Source organism: Coregonus clupeaformis, chromosome 30 (assembly GCF_020615455.1).
Source record: "Coregonus clupeaformis isolate EN_2021a chromosome 30, ASM2061545v1, whole genome shotgun sequence".
Classification (NCBI taxonomy): Eukaryota; Metazoa; Chordata; class Actinopteri; order Salmoniformes; family Salmonidae; genus Coregonus; species Coregonus clupeaformis.
Window position 1 is genome coordinate 11,695,009 of NC_059221.1, and position 20,165 is coordinate 11,715,173.

The 20,165-nt window shown below is 41.6% G+C and overlaps 2 protein-coding genes across 2 annotated transcripts in view; both read left to right on the forward strand.

Moving 5' to 3' along the window:
• The first annotated feature begins 10,711 nt into the window (after window positions 1-10,711).
• On the forward strand, window positions 10,712-15,066 carry LOC121545901 (ankyrin repeat and SOCS box protein 8-like). Its single transcript, XM_041856814.1, has 4 exons — window positions 10,712-10,788; window positions 11,581-11,802; window positions 12,104-12,208; window positions 12,587-15,066. The coding sequence occupies exons 2-4, from the start codon at window positions 11,674-11,676 to the stop codon at window positions 13,220-13,222; spliced, it is 870 nt and encodes a 289-aa protein (XP_041712748.1). The 5' UTR covers window positions 10,712-10,788; window positions 11,581-11,673; the 3' UTR covers window positions 13,223-15,066.
• Window positions 15,067-19,100: 4,034 nt separating this feature from the next.
• LOC121545900 (cyclic AMP-dependent transcription factor ATF-7) overlaps window positions 19,101-20,165 on the forward strand; it is a 43,824-nt gene continuing 42,759 nt past the window's right edge. The window contains exon 1 of the mRNA XM_041856813.2: window positions 19,101-19,160. The gene's annotated coding sequence lies outside the window, so the exon portion shown is untranslated. The remainder of the gene's footprint in view (window positions 19,161-20,165) is intronic.

Below are 20,165 nucleotides of genomic sequence, written 5' to 3' on the forward strand. Positions count from 1 at the left end.
TGTGTTTGTATGATTAATGCCTAAGGAAATTAGTTTCCATGTGTGCTGTCTGTGCTTGAAGTTCAAAAAAGCTAACCCCAAATAAGCTAGCAGTGTTATTAAAAGTCTTATTAAAACATTCAGTGAAAGTTAAGGAAGTTATGTCATGAATCCCGCTTCCTGAGTCTGTTTCTGCCTGTGTTGCCGGTTTTCTGTCCTGGAGTCTGTTTCCTGAGGTTCCTGAACGCACCCTGTCTGGTTGCCGGGTGACGAAGCTAGGCGGGAGATCTCTCTATTACCCACACCTGCATCTCATCAGCTATCTGCACACCTGGTCCTGATCATCACCTCTCCACTTCATAAGCTCTGACCTGACATCCATTCCCTGCTGGATCGTTAGCCATGAACAGTATGTTGTGTCAGCGTATCAGCCTCAAAATTACTAGAGTTCGTTTTTTTGTTCTGTACTTTTTGCTCGCCGTGTACTCACCTCCGTTTACTCTGTCTACAGTTATTCTCCCGGAACATTCACCCCACCCCTGCCTGGTCGTTGGTGGCTTCTGTGACATCATTGGATCTGCCTATTCACTCCCACCAACTCACCTCCACTGCCCACTCCGTCTCCTGGATTATTCTGCTTCCCCATTTGAGTCTGTAAATAAATACTCACCTTCTTTCTACTCACCTTGTCCTGGTCTGCTTCTGGGTTCTGCTTTAGAGAATTGTGACAAGTTATCCAAAAACCTCCAAATAACTTACATTTCAAGGAACCAGAGTAAAACGTTGTCAGAACCTCCCTGCAACCTAAAAATAAATGTTCCCAGAACAGGCAAAATGTTCACTTCTGTTCTCAGAATGTTTAAAAAATGTTCAGTTTAACCAGTCAAGAAACGTATGTTTTGTTCCCACAACCAATGTGAAACCAAAAACATACGTTCCCACAACTTCCAAGGAAACAAATGTGCTTGCTGGGTAGTGCCTGATAGTGCTAAAATAATGAATATCATATCTGCATTCTGCCATCTTTATGCACATTCACCATTGCATCTTGACTATACCGTCCCCTTATGAGTGGACGCTAAATGTACACCATTATTCATGAACAATACAGAGCGTGTCATAACTTTTGTGCATAATACATATAACTTTTCTGAAGCCGACAGAAAAAACGTGCCTCCCAGCTAACAACGTTTTTGTAATGTTACCCATAATGTTGACCAGATGTTTGAGTGTCCAGTTTTCCATTAGTTAGGGGAACATTCTATGAATGTTAGCAAAAACCTCCTGAGAACCTATTTAGCATATTTTGGCGTTAGAGTTAGGAGAACATTTCCTAAATGTCAAACAGACCTTACCCAGAACGTGGTTGCCATGTTCTCAGAATATCAAATATTAATGTTCTAGACACTTTTTAATTTGAACGTTGCAAGAACATTCCTGTGTCCAGTTTTCTGAGGGTTAGGACAATATTCCATCAATGTCCCACCAAACAGTTACAGAGCATGGTTGCCATGTTTTCAAAATATACGATATTATTGTTCTAGACATGTTTCATTGGAACGTTGCAAGAACATTCGTATGTCCAGTTTTCTAGACACGTTTCATGGGAACGTTGCAGGAACATTTCTTTTTATCAGTTGTCAGGACAGCACCTGAGGGTCCCAAAGAAACGTTCTCCCCAAAACATATTGTTTCATTACACATCACTCCTTGTTACTGTTGCCGAGCCCATCAGGGCACTAATTGGTGAACCACTGTTACATTCACAGCTCTTTGTTTGTTGGCAAGGTTAGGGACACACACAGTGGTTTTAACATAGTGTTTTCAACATACATATTTTACACACATGATTACATTGTGCATGTTCATTTATACATTAATTATTATTCAACATGTTCTCCCCTGGGATTTGAACTCACAACCTCTTGATTCACAGCATTCCGGTCTTTCTGCTACTGTCACGTTCGTTCATAGACGGGTCAGACCAAGGCGCAGCGTGATATGCGTACATGTTTATTTTAACTTAATAAACAACACGACAAAACAACAAACTAAACGAAACGTGAAGTCCAACATACCTTACACGGAACAAGATCCCACAACCCACTAGTGCCAATAGGCTGCCTAAGTATGGTCCCAATCAGAGACAACGAGCTACAGCTGCCTCTGATTGGGAACCACCCCGGCCAACATAGAAATTCACATAATAGATCTAAACATAGAAAATACAACATAGAAAATCACACCCTGACTCAACAAATAAGAGTCCCCAGAGTCAGGGCGTGACAGTACCCCCCCCCCCAAAGGTGCGGACTCCGACCGCGCAACATAAACATAACAGGGTAGGGGCCGGGTGGGCATTCCGCCTCGGAGGCGGATCCGGCTCCAGGCGTGACCAACACCTATTCTCCGCCTCCCTGTTGCGCCCCTGGTCTGGTCTGGACCTCGGCGCTCTGCTTCCCCTCTACTTCCTCCCACGAAGTACCAAGCCCTGTCTGGACCCTGGTGTGGGAGACCCCGAACCTGGAGAGGTGCTGACGTCTGGGTCTGGACTGGAACCGCTGACTGGAACTGGACCCGACGACGGTGGAGCGAACTGCTCTGGCTCCGGAGTGGAGCCACTGACCGGAGCTGGATCAGGCACCGGTGGAGCGGACTGCTCTGGCTCCGGAGTGGAGCCGCTGACCGGAGCTGGACTGGACCCCGGTGGAGCGGATTGCTCTGGCTCCGGAGTGGAGCAGCTGACCGGAGCTGGATCAGGCACCGGTGGAGTGGACTGCTCTGGCTCCGGAGTGGAGCCACTGACCGGAGCTGGACTGGACCCCGGTGGAGCGGATTGCTCTGGCTCCGGAGTGGAGCAGCTGACCGGAGCTGAACTGGGCACCGGTAGAGCGGACTGCTCTGGCTCCGGAGTGGATCCGCTGACCGGAGCTGGACTGGACCCCGGTGGAGCGGATTGCTCTGGCTCCGGAGTGGAGCAGCTAACCGGAGCTGGATCAGGCACCGGTGGAGTGGACTGCTCTGGCTCCGGAGTGGAGCAGCTGACCGGTGCCGGACCAGGCACCGGTGGAACAGGCACGGGCCGTGCCGGACTGGACACACGCACCACTGGTCTGGTGCGAGGAGCAGGCACGGGCCGGACCGGACTAGGAACACGCACCACTGGCCTGATGCGAGGAGCAGGAACGGGCCGGGCCGGGCCGGGCTGGCGACGCGCACCACTGGCTTGGTGCGAGGAGCAGGTACTGGCCGGGCAAGACTGGCGACGCGCACCACTGGCTTGATGCGAGGAGCAGGAACGGGCCGGGCCGGACTGGCGACGCGCACCACTGGCTTGGTACGAGGAGCAGGAACGGGCCGGGCCGGGCTGGCGACGCGCACCACTAGCTTGGTGCGAGGGGCAGGAACAGGCCGGGCCGGACTGGCGACGCGCACCACTAGCTTGGTGCGAGGGGCAGGAACAGGCCGGGCCGGGCTGGCGAAGCGCACCACTGGCTTGGTGCGAGGGGCAGGAACAGGCTAGGCCGGGCTGGCGAAGCGCACCACTGGCTTGGTGCGAGGGGCAGGAACAGGCCGGGCCGGGCTGGCGACGTGCACCACTAGCTTGGTGCGAGGGGCAGGAACAGGCCGGACCGGGCTGGCGACGCGCACCACTGGCTTGGTGCGAGGGGCAGGAACAGGCCGGACTGGGCTGGCGACGCGCACCACTGGGGAGCAGGAACGGGCCGGACCGGACTGGCGACACGCACCACTTGATTGGTGCGAGGAGCGGGACTGGGTTCCTTTATTAACCCCCGCTTCTTCTGCTGCCTAACCAGCTCCTCTCGCCGTGCCTCTACACTTTCCTTCTCCCTTTTAGCCTCCTGTAGCCTCGTCATCCACCCCGTGTGCCCCCCCCCAAAATGTTCTTGGGGTTGCCTCTCGGGTCTCCGTCGTCAGCACTCCTCTTCCCGTGAGGACTCCTCCGGGAGCCCCCACGAGTTAGGGAACAGAACCTCGTCGTCGTCGTCATCCTCCGACTCCTCAGTATAATACTGTTCCCACTCCTCTTCCCATGGTCGTAGGGACCCAATCTGAAAACCAACCGGGTGCAGTGGTCGGGGCTCTTCTCTCTCGCTCCCCGACCACCCCTTTAGCCCCCCCAATTTTTTTTATTGGGGCTGTCTCTCGGGATTCCTCTGTGTTGCCGTTGCTCCTCTCCTGCCTGGGCATCTACCTTCACCCATGGCCCTTTCCCCGCGAATATCTCTTCCCATGACCACAATTTGCCCACCTGTGACATGGCAATTCGCTCTTCCTGGGCACGCTGCTTGGTCCTCGTTTGGTGGGATCTTCTGTCACGTTCGTTCATAGACGGGTCAGACCAAGGCGAGGCGTGATATGCATACATGTTTATTTTAACTTAATAAACAACACGACAAAACAACAAACTAAATGAAACATGAAGTCCAAGGTAGAACACAAAACATACCTTACACGGAACAAAATCCCACAACCCACTAGTGCCAATAGGCTGCCTAAGTATTGTCCCCAATCAGAGACAACGAGCTACAGCTGCCTCTGATTGGGAACCACCCCGGCCAACATAGAAATACACATAATAGATCTAAACATAGAATATACAACATAGAAAATCACACCCTGACTCAACAAATAAGAGTCCCCAGAGTCAGGGCGTGACAGCTACACCACCATGCCTGTGTCAGTTACCAGTTAATCTGACTAATCACTCATCATTGATTTGATTTACTTTCAGCAATTTGAGGGCTTTCTTTATAGTGGTCTAATGTTGGTGGGGCATTTAACTTGCCTGACGACTCAAACTGAATTCTTCTGCTGCTCTATCGTTCGCTACACACTTCAGTCTGAGACTGCCATCGTTGAAGTCATTTGTGGTGACGTCAAAATGAGGGGTGTTGTACAAAACAAAGTCATCAGCGATTGGATCGTCTCTAACCAATCAGAGTATCAAAGCCAATGACAACGTGCCTCTTTACCCAAGTGTGTTCTGGCTCTGGCCCAACCCATCGGTTTCTGGGACCAATCAGAATGGTTAGAATGTGTTTGTGTTTTAGAAATCATCCGGAAGGGACTCAAATCCAGACTCATTGTGGAGAAGAAACGTATGTGGCCGTGACATTTGGCAGGAGCAATACGTTTGGTTAGCCAGGGAACATTTTACCCTGTTTTAATGTTACTCCTGAATCACTGTGATCAGTAAAATACTTTTAAAAAGCTGGAGCTGGAGCACACCCAGAGAAATGTATTTTGTGTAGAGGTGCTGACTAACGGTGAATAAACTGTAAGCTATAAAAATAAATAAAGCGAGCCGCACACTCTATATATGTAAACTCCCAGTAATTTATTGGATTGTCACGCCCTGGCTCTGGGGACTCTGAAATGTTGAGCCAGGGTGTGTAGTTTCTGTGTTATATTTTCTATGTTGATGTTCTAGATCGTTTAGATCTATGTTGGCCAGGGTGGTTCCCAATCAGAGGCAGCTGTATCTCGTTGTCTCTGATTGGGGACCATACTTAGGCAGCCTGTTTGGCACTAGTCGGTGTGGGATCTTGTTCCGTTAAGGTTTGTTTTGTGTAACCTAGGACTTCACGTTTCGTTTGTTTGTTGTTTTGTCGTGAGTTAAGTACTTAATAAAATGTACGCTTATCACGCTGCGCCTTGGTCCGTATCTTCCATAAACGATCGTGACATGGATAAAACACCAACGTTTCGGCATCACTGTGCTGTCTTCAGTGTGCTTTTTACAGCGGTTGTGAGTTCAAATCCCAGGGGAGGAAATGTTGAATAATAATTACTGTATACATGCACAATGTAATAATTTATGTCAAAGCATGTCAAATATTCAAGTTGAAAACACTATGTTAAAAGCATTGTTTGTGTGTGTGTGTGTTCCTAACCTTGCCAAAAAACTAAGAGCTGTGAATGGATCAGTGGTTTGGGACCATCAGGTGACGTCCTGATGACTGATACACATTGATTGAATATTCTCCTAACCCTTAGAAAACTGGACACAGGAATGTTCTTGCAACGTTTCCATGAAACGTGTCTGGAACATTAATATTGACTATTCTGAGAACATGGTAACCACATTCTGGGGTAAGTTCTGTTTGACGTCAAGAGAATGGTCTCTTGGAAACTGGAATGTTCTTATGAAAACATTAGGTAATGACCTTATGAGACTTAAAGGAACGTTCTCTAAAGTTGTGGGAACGTTTGTTCTTAGCTGGGCTACCTCTCTTTAGTGCATCAAAATTCTTTGAGCAGGAGCACGCAAGGGCAAAACGTAAGTATGCGCACCCCTATTCTCCAGGACACAGGCATAATAACAACTCAACATGCTATATAGTCCAGGTGATATGTGCCACATTTTAGGTGATAGGTTCACTTTTTCATTAAAGCCTGAAACTTGGTACACTTGTACAGTTTGAGGGCCTGAAAATTTTTCTGATATGGAGCCATCGCTAAAACGACTCCTGGCGACTGTGGAGGGCATTTTCCATTCTGCCATAACCAAATAATGCATTTTGCATCATATCTCCTGAACCAAACATGATAACACAGAAAATATTGTCTACCCCTATGTTTTAATGTTCAAGGATTACAATGATGCCATGCACAACATCAAAAACGACTCCAGGTGGTCGTGGGGGCCATTTTTCTATTCCGCCATAACCGGACAATGTTACATCATATCTCCTGAATCAACCATGACAACACAGAAAAGGTGACGTCTACACCTATGTTTTGATGGTCAATGATTACAATGGTGCCATGTACAACATCATAAACAGTTCCGATTATTATATGATATATATTTTTTATGTGGTATACAGAGCCATACAATACTCTACTGCTGTCATCTTGCCCCTGGTTGTGAATTTGGATACTGTGTGACACTGTAAATTCATGGAACACAGGAAGGCCTTTAAAATTGTCTGGACCCAGGGACTTAGTGATTTCATGGACACATACACTACCAGTCAAAAAGTTTGGACACACCTACTCATTCAAGGGTTCTTCTTTATTTTTAAAATTTTTTACATTGTAGAATAATAGTGAAGACATCAAAACTGTGAAATAACACATATGGAATCATGTAGTAACCAAAATAGTTTTAAACAAATCAAAATATTGAGATGAGATTTTTCAAATAGCCACCGTTTCCCTTGATGACAGCTTTGCACACTCTTGGCATTCTCTCAACCAGCTTCATGAGGTAGTCACCTGGAATGCATTTCAATTAACACGTGTGTCTTGTTAAAAGTTAATTTGTGGAATTTCTTTCCTTCTTAATGCATTTGAGCCAATCAGTTGTGTTGTGACAAGGTAAGGTGGGTATACAGAAGATAGCCCTATTTGGTAAAAGACCAAGTCCATGTTATGGCAAGAACAGCTCAAATAAGCAAAGAGAAACGACAGTCCATCATAACTTTAAGATATGAAGGTCAGTCAATACAGAACATTTCAAGAACTTTGAACGTTTCTTCAAGTACAGTCGCAAAAACCATCAAGAGCTATGATGAAACTGTCTCTCATGAGGACCACCACAGGAATGGAAGACCCATAGTTACCTCTGCTGCAGAGGATAAGTTTATTAGAGTTACCGGCCTCAGAAATTGTAGCACAAATAAATGTTTCACAGAGTTCAAGTAACAGACACATCTCAACATCAACTGTTCAGAGGGGACTGTGTGAATCAGGCCTTCATGGTCGAATTACTGCAAAGAAACCACTACTAAAGGACCCCAATAAGAAGAAGAGACCTGCTTGGGCTAAGAAACAGGAGCAATGGACATTAGACCGGTGGAAGTTTGTCCTTCGGTCTGGAGTCCTGATTGGAGATTTTTGGTTCCAACCGCCATGTCTTTGTGAGATGCGGTGTTGGTGAACAGATGATCTCCGCATGTGTAGTTCCCACCGTAAAGCATGGAGGAGGAGGTGTTATAGTGTGGGGGTGCTTTGCTGGTGACAATGTCTGTGATTTATTTAGAATTCAAGGCACACTTAACCAGCATGGCTACCACAGCATTCTGCAGCGATGCAACATCCCAGCTGGTTTGAGCTTAGTGGGACTATCATTTGTTTTTCAACAGGACAATGACCAAACACACCTCCAGGCTGTGTAAGGGCTATTTTACCAAGAAGGAGAGTGATGGAGTGCTGCATCAGATGACCTGGCCTCCACAATCCCCCGACCTCAACCCAATTGAGATGGTTTGGGATGAGTCGGACGGCAGAGTGAAGGAAAAGCAGCCTACAAGTGCTCAGCATATGTGGGAACTCCTTCCTTCCTTGTTGGAAAAGCATGCCAGGTGAAGCTGGTTGAGAGAATGCCAAGAGTGTGCAAAGCTGTCATAAAGGCAAAGGGTGGCTATTTGAAGAATCTCAAATATAAAATATTTGTTGATTTGTTGAACACTTTTTTGGTTACTACATGATTCCACATGTGTTATTTCATAGTTTGATGTCTTCACTATTATTCTACAATGTAGAAAATAGTGAAAATAAAGAAAAAGCCTTGAATGAGTAGGTTTGTCCAAACTTTTTACTGGTACTATATGTACCTCAAGTGCTTGTCGGTGCCAAATGCCACCCACCAGTCCTCAAAATATATTTCAGAACAGAACGTTTCCATTTTGGAGCGCTTCACAATTCTCCTTTATGCACGCACTGCATCAGAAATGACTCCAGGTGGCCATTTTGCTAGTCCGTCATAACCGGATAATGCATTTTCCGTTATATCTGCTGAACCAAACATGATAACACAGAAAATATTATGTCTACCCCCATGTTTTGATGGTCAAGTATTAAAATAGTACCATTTCATTGGATTTCTTCCCATAGCTTACCATGGCAGTCCAGCAGTATATAATAATCTGAACTGTTTATGATGTTGTTCACCGTTGTAATCCACCGTTGTAATCCTTGACCATCAAAACATAGGGGTAGACATTACAGTTTCTATGTTATCATGTTTGCTTCTGGAGATATGACTCAAAAACCATTATTTGGTAATAGCGGAATGGAAAATGGCCATGAGGCATTTTTGCGATGGTTCCATGTCTGAAAATGTTCAAGGCCCCAAACAATAATTTATATATACACTAGATGACTATTAGTGGGCGCTGTGTTGAACCCACCGTGCCTCCATCTTGGCACTCCCCCACCGTTGTAAAAAATGTTTTGGAAGCTATAGAAATGCTTTTATCAATGTCTACATTCGTTTTTGCCACATTTATTCTGTTACAGACACCTTAATGCATACTTTAAAATTATGTTATGTGAGCTAAACATATATATTTTTTAACATGTTCAAAAATGTTAAAGTATATATTTTTTTGATTACCAAAGTTACTGTCCCCACTAGAACAACAAAAATACTTAAATACATGTAATTTGCTTCTTGAAACATTTAACTGAAGTACTGTAGAATTTCATTCATTCCTATGGAAGACTGCTCCTTCCGTGGAGTGCCAATATGGCCGACGTGTGGCATCAAAGCCTCTCAATGGCCAATGCATAGCGTCAGCAATGCAGGGTTTATATACATCATTGGCCCCAAACTGTACAAGTGTATGAAGTTTCATGCTTTTATGAAAAAGTTAACTACATTTTCACATATTGCCTGGACTAATATGAATATATGAACCTGGTGAAATTCACAAAGTCTTTTAACAACTGTTACATGTGTGCTTGTGAGTGTGTGTTTGTGTATGAGTACACACATAGGTTTGCGTGTGTGATTGCAATTGGTGGAGGGTGGTATGTGTATTAAAATGAGTGAAATAATAAACAAAATCATTGATTTTGGTATGTTATTACATGATTGGTTGTAGTTATTAAGTTATTCATAAAAATGTTGTTACTCACCTGATAACATAATAACCTCCAGATAAAGTAATAACTTATTAAATTAAGTGGAAAAAGTTATTACATTATCCATTCAACATGTTTATTACGTTATCCAGCAAGTTATTACATTAACCGGTTTTATTACATATATATATTTTTAAAGTTATCACACTTAGAGAAGTTATTACATTAACCAGTGTTATTACATTAACTGTTGTTACAGGGCATTACAAGTGTTATCAGTTTTGTCCTAAGAGTTTTGAAATTACCACTTACTTCTCAAAAATGTGTCAAAAAATTTAATTTTGTGATAAGCCCCATATAAACCAAGGTTATACAATGAAGTGCCCCTGAGTTTATAGCTTCAACAGAAATCGATATGAAAGAATGGAGAAGGTATGTAATGATTCAACCTGTCAGCAAATATTACGTTTGTGTCTAGATAGATAGATAGATGTCATGGCTCACGCAATGTTAACATCTGACACACATTTATATACACACACACACACACACACACACACACACACACACACACACACTGATGGGCATTGCCTGCGCTCTATTATCACTACAAGGTATTTGACATAGCACTGGCAGGCAGTGAACCTTTTAAAGTGCATCCCAGTGAGAGCTATGGAGCCATCTGATGCCCATACTTGGAGAGGAAGCATAGCTTCTATGGTATGTGATAAATGCCAGCGCTACATGAAGGCTGTTACTATTAAAATAACACATGTAAAATGCTGAACAACATTACAAAAACACAAAATTGTAAGTCAGAGAAGATTCCTGTGTATATTTTGTGGGCGTAGAGCAGTTGCATGTTTTCGCAGCATATTAAATGACGTTGCCGTTTCCGTGTTTTTGTCAAGCTTGCACAGCGCATGGGCTGGGCTGTGTTATCGCATTCCTTGAAACTGTGGACCATAAACGGTATGTGGGGCCCAAAATATCGACATAACAACGATGCAAATTGAATTTTAAAGCAAGCTATGGAAATATTCTATACATTCATCACAATCAATAAAATGTATGATACTGGTAATCTTTGCTGTTAGGTCAGGTGTCATCTTTCCTAGCGCGAACTGTCAGTTGGAGTGGAAAACAGCTAGCCGATTAGCATGCTAGCTAGCTAACGTTACTGCTGCTGAGGTCGAGACATTTAGTTAAGCTAAATTGTTTTGGTTAGTTGCTAAATAGCATAGCTTTATTGTTTATATATTGGTAACTTATCTAATGCAAGTAAGTTCGCTAACTAACGTTAGTAGTTAGCCACTAAGTAGCCACCATTAGCTGCTAGTCAACGAGTTGCAACAGCTGGTAAACGGGCTAGATGGCTAACTTACCTTTTAACCTAACAAGCTAAATTGCTAAGTTTATACTTTTTGCCAAATTATGCGCAGGGAAAACTAAAAACACGTTTGCTAGGTTGGGAAATTATAGCTGTCTTGTACAGAGTAGTAGCCATTCAGTTTGTGTGGGCGGGTATCACAGCAGAGTTGTTATTATTTGATACACAGTATGTCAATGTCAGTCAACATCACATTTACAAATTCACCAAAGGGGGATTGCCATACCCTTTGATGCTTAAAACATTACTGATGAAACCCCACAAATTGATCTCCTAGAATAGATCGTAGTCCTAGCTCAAACCAAAAATGTTTCTCCTAAGTGAACGCATGTAATTCTTTACCATAATAATACCAACATTGTTTTTTCTTTCAGATCTGAAACTTCAACTTGGCCAGCCAGGTGTTGTAGACGGTGTGGTGTGGCGTCAGTGCACCCCAGCCTGGGTGCCATGTTCCTCAGCTCCACATGAGCTCTACTATGTGGTACATCATGCAATCTATTCAGAGTAAATATTCCCTGTCGGAGCGGCTCATTCGCACCATTGCTGCCATTCGCTCTTTCCCACACGACAATGTGGAGGATCTCATTCGAAGGGTAGGTTGGCTTGTTGGCTTATCTTTGAACTATAGAGAGGAAATGTTAACACACACCACTGTACTTATCTAATTTGTTGTGTCCCAGAGTTGACTTCTTTGTAGAAAAAGAAAACTCCCTCAACCTCACACACATTGTTAATTGTGTAGATGTTTTGTGGTTTCATAGCTATCTTTTAATTCTGCCACAATTTTGAGTGCTTGATGTTATTCAATTGAATATGACTTGTTGTTTATGGTATCAGTATCTATTCATATTTTGCATACTGTTGACAATGACATAATTGCCTGTCTACCCTCAGGGAGCTGACGTGAACCGTATGCACGGCACTCTGAAGCCCTTGCACTGTGCCTGTATGGTGGCGGATGCCGACTGTGTCGAGTTGTTGTTGGAGAAAGGAGCGGAGGTATGTATGGTGGCGTGTTTTTAACTCTCACTCATCCAACTTGAACTTTGTTTGAAATGATGTTATTTTTTTATATATATTTTTTTATAAGTTAGATAAACATCCTGAGGTAATATAGTATTTTTTTTATACTGTACATGCTGCAGACATCCATAAATCTAACCTGCTCTTGATTGCTCCCACTTGAATCCCCCTCCCCTGAATCACAGACAATAATAGTGAATCTCTTATCTGTGAACTTACGTCTTTAATAGCTGCTATTTGTTACTATGTAATGCCTCCAATTATAAAATATACTATGCTTACTCTCCTTTTCTCAAATGGACTAACAAAGTTTTATTGTATTGTAATCTGTGAATCCCCTACCTGTCTTCTCAGGTGAATGCCCTGGACGGCTACAACCGCACGGCGCTGCACTACGCAGCAGAGAAGGACGAGGGCTGTGTGGAACTCCTCCTAGAGTACGGGGCCCAGCCCAACGCATTGGACGGTAACAAGGACACCCCGCTACACTGGGCCGCCTTCAAGGATAACCCTGAGTGCGTCAGGGCTCTGCTGGAGAGCGGTGCCTGCCCCAACGCACGGGACTACAACAATGACACTCCGTTAAGCTGGGCCGCCATGAAAGGCAACCTAGAGAGTGTGAGGGTTCTGTTAGAATATGGAGGCCAGGTCCATGTTACTAACCTAAAAGGCCAGACACCCATCTCTCGCCTGGTGGCACTACTTGCCAGGGGCCTGGGGGCGGAGCAGGAGGAGGAGTGTCTGGAGCTGCTGTACAAGGCGGCGGGGAGGTTTGAGATCCGCCGGGCCGATGGTACCTTACCCAGGGAGCTCAGTAAAGATCCCCAGCTCCTGGCCAAGCTGACCAGTATGGTGGCTGACGCACCGACGCTACGCGCCCTGTCACGTTGTGCCATCAGACAGAGCCTGGGGGTGAGGTTCCTCCCCACTGCGGTCAAAGAGCTGCCTTTACCAGAGTCGGTCAAAGAGTACTTACTGCTGAGAGACTGAGCTTACAGGGGGTGGGACTAGAGGTGACAGGATGTGTAATCACTATCGATCATATTCAGACTTGAAATCTGTGTGCTTAGCTCAAATTAGCTCAGAGTGACTCGCACCTATCGCAACTCTGAATCAGATTATTGGACAGTTTATGATGCATATATTCTGACAAAGATTCTCCTTAATGAGGAATGATGTTGATTCTAGATAGTATGAGGTGTTGTAGGCAGTCCAATAAGTCACACTGAGACGAGGAAGTACTTAGTTCTTATGTGGTTGATGATTGTGGTTGTTGTGTGTAAAATTTGAGTGATTCTCTTTTTCTCAGTCTGCAGGTTCAGCCTTGCAATCCCAAAAAACATAGTGTAAAATATGGAATTGCATTTCATTCAATGTTGCATTTCATAATAACTGAGTAATAATCACTCTTCATGTTGTTACAAAATAATAAAAAATAGTAGATTACATAATTAAAATCACTAATATATTATAGAGCTCAGTGTGCCAGGTAATGTTGTTACATAATGTTGATTAACAGATATGTGACTGTTATCCTTCCTGGCAGGATTGGGGTCAATTAAGTTACGAATTGGTCTTTAATTCCAATTCCATTCTTGAATTTGAATTGGCCACACCCCACAGGAAGCAGAATTTGAATTAAATGAAATTCATTGAAATTTAAATTGATCATTTTATTGCATACATCATGCACATGTTTATTTTTACATCATGTATGGTTACCAATACTATATTTAAAACTCATTCTCCTTCATTGAGTTTATCATAATTATAGTGGTTTGGAAATATTGTAAGAACATTGTTTAGGTTGTCTATAATAATTCAAATTCATTTACATGTTATTTGATAATATAAAAATATGTTTTCCAGAATGCATTAGCTCAACCACTCAGAACATCTCATGACAAAAATACAAACATCTTTGAGTTCTAATCAAGCAAATATTTGAAATGGTGTCTGTATTCTTCAGTAAGAGGTGGCAGATGCTTTTGGCAAAATATTTGTCAAAGGAATGAGACTCGTATGTTTCATATCTCAGTTAGAATTGATTTTAATTGGTTTTAATTAAATTCTACTTACTTGAATTCAAATTCATTTAAAATTCTGCTTCCTGCCGAGTGTGGCCAATTCGAATTTCAATTCATGGGTTGAATTGAATTAAATTCAGAAATTCCGAATTGACCCCAACCCTGCTTCCTCAGCTAAATATTTGGATATGCCAGCCTGTCAAATTTCATAAGTGTGAAAATGTGATTTGCTATTTGTGTTAGCTATACATGTTTTTGAATGGAAAAGGTACAGTTTACATTGGCTTATTTTAGTTGAAGTATGCTGATGTACAGCCAACTATTGAAGAATAAATAGATATTTTGTTTTCCATAGAGACTAGGTAAACTTTTATTTTGTAATTTGTACATCAGGATTTTCAATGGTGCTTTTTTTTTGGTCTAAAACTTTGTGCACCACAGATTTAAATGGGATCATAAACAATGTAACCAGCAAACCATGTAAAGGTATTTTTCATAATTGTTTAATTTAGGCAAAAGCTTTCAGTAATAGTAGAAATTGTCATAGTGGCATGAATTTGAATGTTTTTATTGTATTTAAAATATATAAACAATAGAAGCTTTGACCAATAGTACATTTAGTTTGTAGTGAAACTCAAGTGACACATTTTTGACAGTTGTTGTGCTTGTTTCTGTTTGCTTGTTTGCCAGGTGTGTACATGTATAACATTGATAGTTCATTTGGTTCTCTTAGACCCCAATGTAAACCTACAAAGTGCATTTTTCTGTTAAATAATGAAAAAAGTAAACGCCTTCCCTTATACTATGTACCGCATTTCGGTTGTTTTTCTGTTATTTTAGTTTAGACACCAGAAACATTGCGTTGTGAATCATATATATATATATATATATATATATATATATATATTTATATTTTAATCCAGTAGGGAAATTGGCAACAACGCAGGAGTCTTTAGTCTTCAACAGTGCCTTCAGAAAGTATTCATACCCCTTGACTTTTTCCACATTTTGTTGTGTTACAGCCTGAATTCCAAATGTATTAAAAACCTTTTTTTAAATCACCCATCTACACACAATAACCCATAATGACAAAGTGAAAACATGTTTTTAGAAATGTTTGCAAATATATTCACACTGAGTCAATACATGTTAGAATCACCTTTGGTAGCGATTACAGCTGTGAGTCTTTCTGGGTAACTCTAAGAGCTTTGCACACCTGGATTGTACAATATTTGCACATTATTATTTTAATACATTTTCGAGCTCTGTCAAGTTGGTTGTTGATCATTGCTAGACAGCCATTTTCAAGTCTTGCCATAGATTTTCAAGGCAATTTAAGTCAAAACGGTAACAAGGCCACTCAGGAACGTTCAATGTCATCTTGTTAAGCAACACCAGTTTATATTTGGCCTTGTGTTTTAGGTTATTGTCCTGCTGAAAGGTTAATTTGTCTCCCAGTGTCTGTTGGAAAGCAGAATGAACTCGGTTTTCCTCTAGGATTTTGCCTGTGCTTAACTCTATTTCATTTAGTTTTGTCCTAAAAAAATCTCCCTAGTCTTTGCCAATGACAAGCATACCCATAACATGATGCAGCCACCACCATGCTTGAAAATATGAAGAATGGTACTCAGTGATGAGTTGTGTTGGATTTGCCCCAAACATAACGCTTTGTATTCAGGTACATTTCTTGGCCAAATTTTTTGCAGTTTTACTTTAGTGCCTTATTGCAAACAGGATGCACGTTTGGAAATATTTGTATTCTGTACAAGCTTCTTTTCACTCTGTCATTTATGTTAGTGTTGTGGAGTAACTACAATGTTGTTGATCCATCCTCAGTTTTCTCTTATCACAGCCATTAAACTCTGTAACTGTTTTTAAGTCACCATTGGCCTCATGGTGAAATCCCTGAGCGGTTTCCTTCCTCTCCGGCAACTGAGTTAAGAAGGACGCCTGTATCTTTGTAGTGACTGTGTGTATTGATACACCATCCAAAGTGTAATTAATAACTTCACCATGTTCAATGTCTGCTTTTTTTTCCCCCTTTTTTTTTATCCATCTATCAATAGGTGGCCTTCTTTGCGAGGCATTGGAAAAAACCCCTGGTCTTTGTGATTGAATCTGTGTTTGAAATTCACTGCTCGACTGAGGGACCTTACAGATAATTGTATGTGTGGGGTACAGAGATGAGGTAGTCATTCAAAAATCCTGTTAAACACTATTATTGCACACAGAATGAGTCTATGCAATTTTTACTCCTGCACTTATTTAGGCTTGTCATAACAAAGGGGTTGAATACTTATTGACTCAAGACATTCCAGCTTTTCATTTTTAATTCATTTGTAAAAATGTCTTAAAACATAATTCCATTTTGACATTATGGGGTATTGTGTGTAGGCTAGTGACACATCTCAATTTAATATATTTAAATGTGTAAAATGGGTGTGAATACTATCTAAAGGCATTGTATGAATCAGTTTTTCCTTCAATAGCAGGAGAGACTGTTCTGGATAGATCTAAGTATAGTATTGAAAAACAGGTTAATAATCCTCAGTAATGTTGTGTTATTGGGAAAATATCACGACAAGAAAGAAAGATTGGTTTAACAACATCTTGTGAAGTATATACTGTACTCAAAATGATTGTATACTTCTTCTGTCAAAAGAACACCCTATTTACAGAATAATACAGTGTACTCTTGTATGCCATTGTTGGTGTGGCACTAATGAAGAAGTGACAGTTGAGAATTGTTGTAAACAACATATATTTCACTGTTTATCTGTATTTACAGTGGCTGCCACTCTAATAATTAACTTTGTCACTGTGTGAAAACACAAAGCTATTGGACACATTTCAAATTCCCCCTTTGTTTTAATTGGCTGCTTCTCCTTTGATTAAATATGAGCAGGTTCAAAGGCACTGCTCAATAATAATCCTTTGTTGAGTTACTTAGGTATTGTCTGTAGATATTTCCAATGCTTTATTGTGGCCATATCCTGACACAAACAGGACGTTCGTTTCCCAGTGAGAGAAAAAAAGTTTGTCACTAGCTTCTATAGCCACAAATTCATAAACCCTGCCCATTTCTACAATTTATATTTTTACATTATTATTATTATATATATATTTTGTTTTACCTTAACCCTAACCTTAACCACACTGCTAACCTTATGCCTAACCTTAAATTAAGACCAAAAATATTAAACATTTAGCCAATTTTGTCTTTGTGGCTTTGGAATCTGACTTTGTGGCTATAGAAGCTAGTGGAAACCAGAAACAAAAGGTGAGAATTTCTGGAAGGAAACTAAAGCAACACAGAGAGGAAGAAGGCCCCCTCTCAGCGCTCTCTCACACTACCTTCCTTAAAAACTGTACAATAGTTATCATTCACTCACATGTGTTCAATGTCTGGATTTTCTTTCCATAAAATTAGCTCTACTGTACATTTTCAATCCTACTGTAAATGTATACTACTGTACTCTAGTGTACATTTTTCAATCCTTAAATATATCAGGATTTTCACTCATATATCAGGCTTGAAAATATAAAACAGAAAGAAATTTTTTTTAGGAGAAAATGTGACAGAGCATTGTTGTAACTGCACTCATCAGAGATGGTCTATAATGTTGTAACAAGTTTTAAATGTGGCATTTATAATTATGACCTCATCATCCCTCACAACAGTGCTCCTTCCACACATAGCAATATAACAAACTGGAGTCATTCTAGTTCTAGAATCATTCTAGTTCTGTGACTCCACATGCCCAAGGTTGGAGGCAGGCCAGGCCAGCGGTGGTTATGCAAGCTGTGATCTTAGGGACTGGATACATAATAAATTACATAGTCTGAGTTCGAAAAAGGCACCCTTTCTTTTTTTTTCCCTTTTGACCATGGCCCATAGTGCCCTAGTTAAAAGTAGTACCCTATATAGGAGATAGGGTGTCATTTGGGATGAAGACCTAGTTTCCTTTTCCACAGACTCCTGGCTCAGTCAGTCTACAGAATATTGGAACAACACAGTTGTTAAACAAAGCAAATGAGCAGAGAATTTGATGCTAGCAATAATTATGAGCAACACTCACTGCTGGGTGGATTCCTTGGGGAGAGAGAGTACAGTGTACTGGTAGTGTATAATGCACTGTTTAACCAGTTTCTTATGTTGCATCTTGAATTGAATACCTGCTTCATGTGAAAGGTTGTAAACTAAGAATTTAGAACCCGGCCGGCTTCTAAAGCGACCAGCTTCTATTTTATTATATTCCATTCTATTATAGCTTTAACAACTTTAGATTGAGTACAAACAAAGCTTTACACTGTGCACTAAGCATTCCCTTTCCCAGAAACAGACAGTATCTATTATTCTATGTAGAAGGAGATAGACAGACAAACCTCATGTATTTCATGACCACATTCCAGAGACAGGTTATTGAGGTAACCAAAACAGCTGCAAAAACAAAGGTGCCTGTTTGTTTGTTTTGAAAGCTATCAGAGGTTATAAGTATGAGCAATGCGAGTATGAAAATCAGTGTTGTGTTCACAGTCAGAAATATGGTAGGCTTATGACACCCCACTTCAAATATTTGCTACAGAGGGTGAATAGAATAGAATATAATAGAATATGTGGCCCCTGGGAAAAATGTTATACCATTTTGTATGCACCACCTACTACATCTTTTAAATAATGAATGTAGGCATTTGTAAAATAAAAATATATATAAAAAAGCTATGAAATAGGCCTAGGCTACTGTATTTTTAAAAAGTAAATTCCATTCGCTGTTTTTTATTCTATGAGTGAATGACTATGAAGACTTTGACGTAGAACCTCGCGATGATTCAGGGATGAGGGGAGTGTCAAATTCCAAGACTAGAGAAGAGGAGAGAGGGAGAGAGAGAGGGGCGCAACGGTGAGTTTGTAAACAGTATATTATTGTCAAAATGTACAATCCATGTGTAATTCCGATTAAAATTTGACATATAAGTATTGAAAGTCGTTAGAGTTAGTGTGTACGTTTCTATCGTTGTCCTGTCGGCCATGAAATCTGAGTGGGCAATTAGTTGACAAAACTGTTGTGCTCTGTCTTCTCGCTCGCACTCGAGTGCCTAATTGAGCTTGCTAGCTAAAAAGTTGGTTAGTAGTTAGCTAACTAAAGTGTCAACTAATTATTTATCAGCAAAACTGCACGACTTGCTCATGTTGTCATGCATGACGTTCGTTGTTGTTGATTAGGTTTTAGAACTGCACATTGCTTTTCCCTGGCTGTGGTAGCGGCCTGTTAGAAGTTAGCACTGGGCAAAGTTATAGCAAGCGAAAGCGCCCATCTTTTGAGTGGATTCGTCATGAACCAATCACATTATTCTGTCAGAATTGATTGACAGCCCACTGAGCGATAGGGGAACGAGATCATGGTGATTGACATATTGGTAACCAATCCTTGAAAAGAAAGGGCGGTCTCATGCGGGAAAAGGCAGGGCTTGTGTGCAAAGGGTATTCGGGTCTCAGCTAGCATGCTAACTTGGCTAGATATCTAACTTAGCCAGACGTCTGAAGGTTTCAACTTTTAGCAGAAGTTAGGTCATTGCGATTCTGCTTCACGAGAAGAGAATTTCGATTCTGTTTCTTGAGAAGAGAATTTCATAACTTTAGCTAAATATACGTGGTCTCAATCATCATCATCATCATAAGCAATCCACACACCATGTGTTGCTAGCTGAAATAATAATTTGCAATAAATTACAGTATAGCTGATTCTTTCAAAACAGGGAGATTGAAATTCCTCAACATATACAATCCTCCATTCTATTGCCAGTTGTGACTTCAACTTCAGCCATATATTTATAACACTGTTATAATAACCCTACCTCATCCTAGTCTAAGATTGAGAATATTGTTATCTGTATTGATATCTATA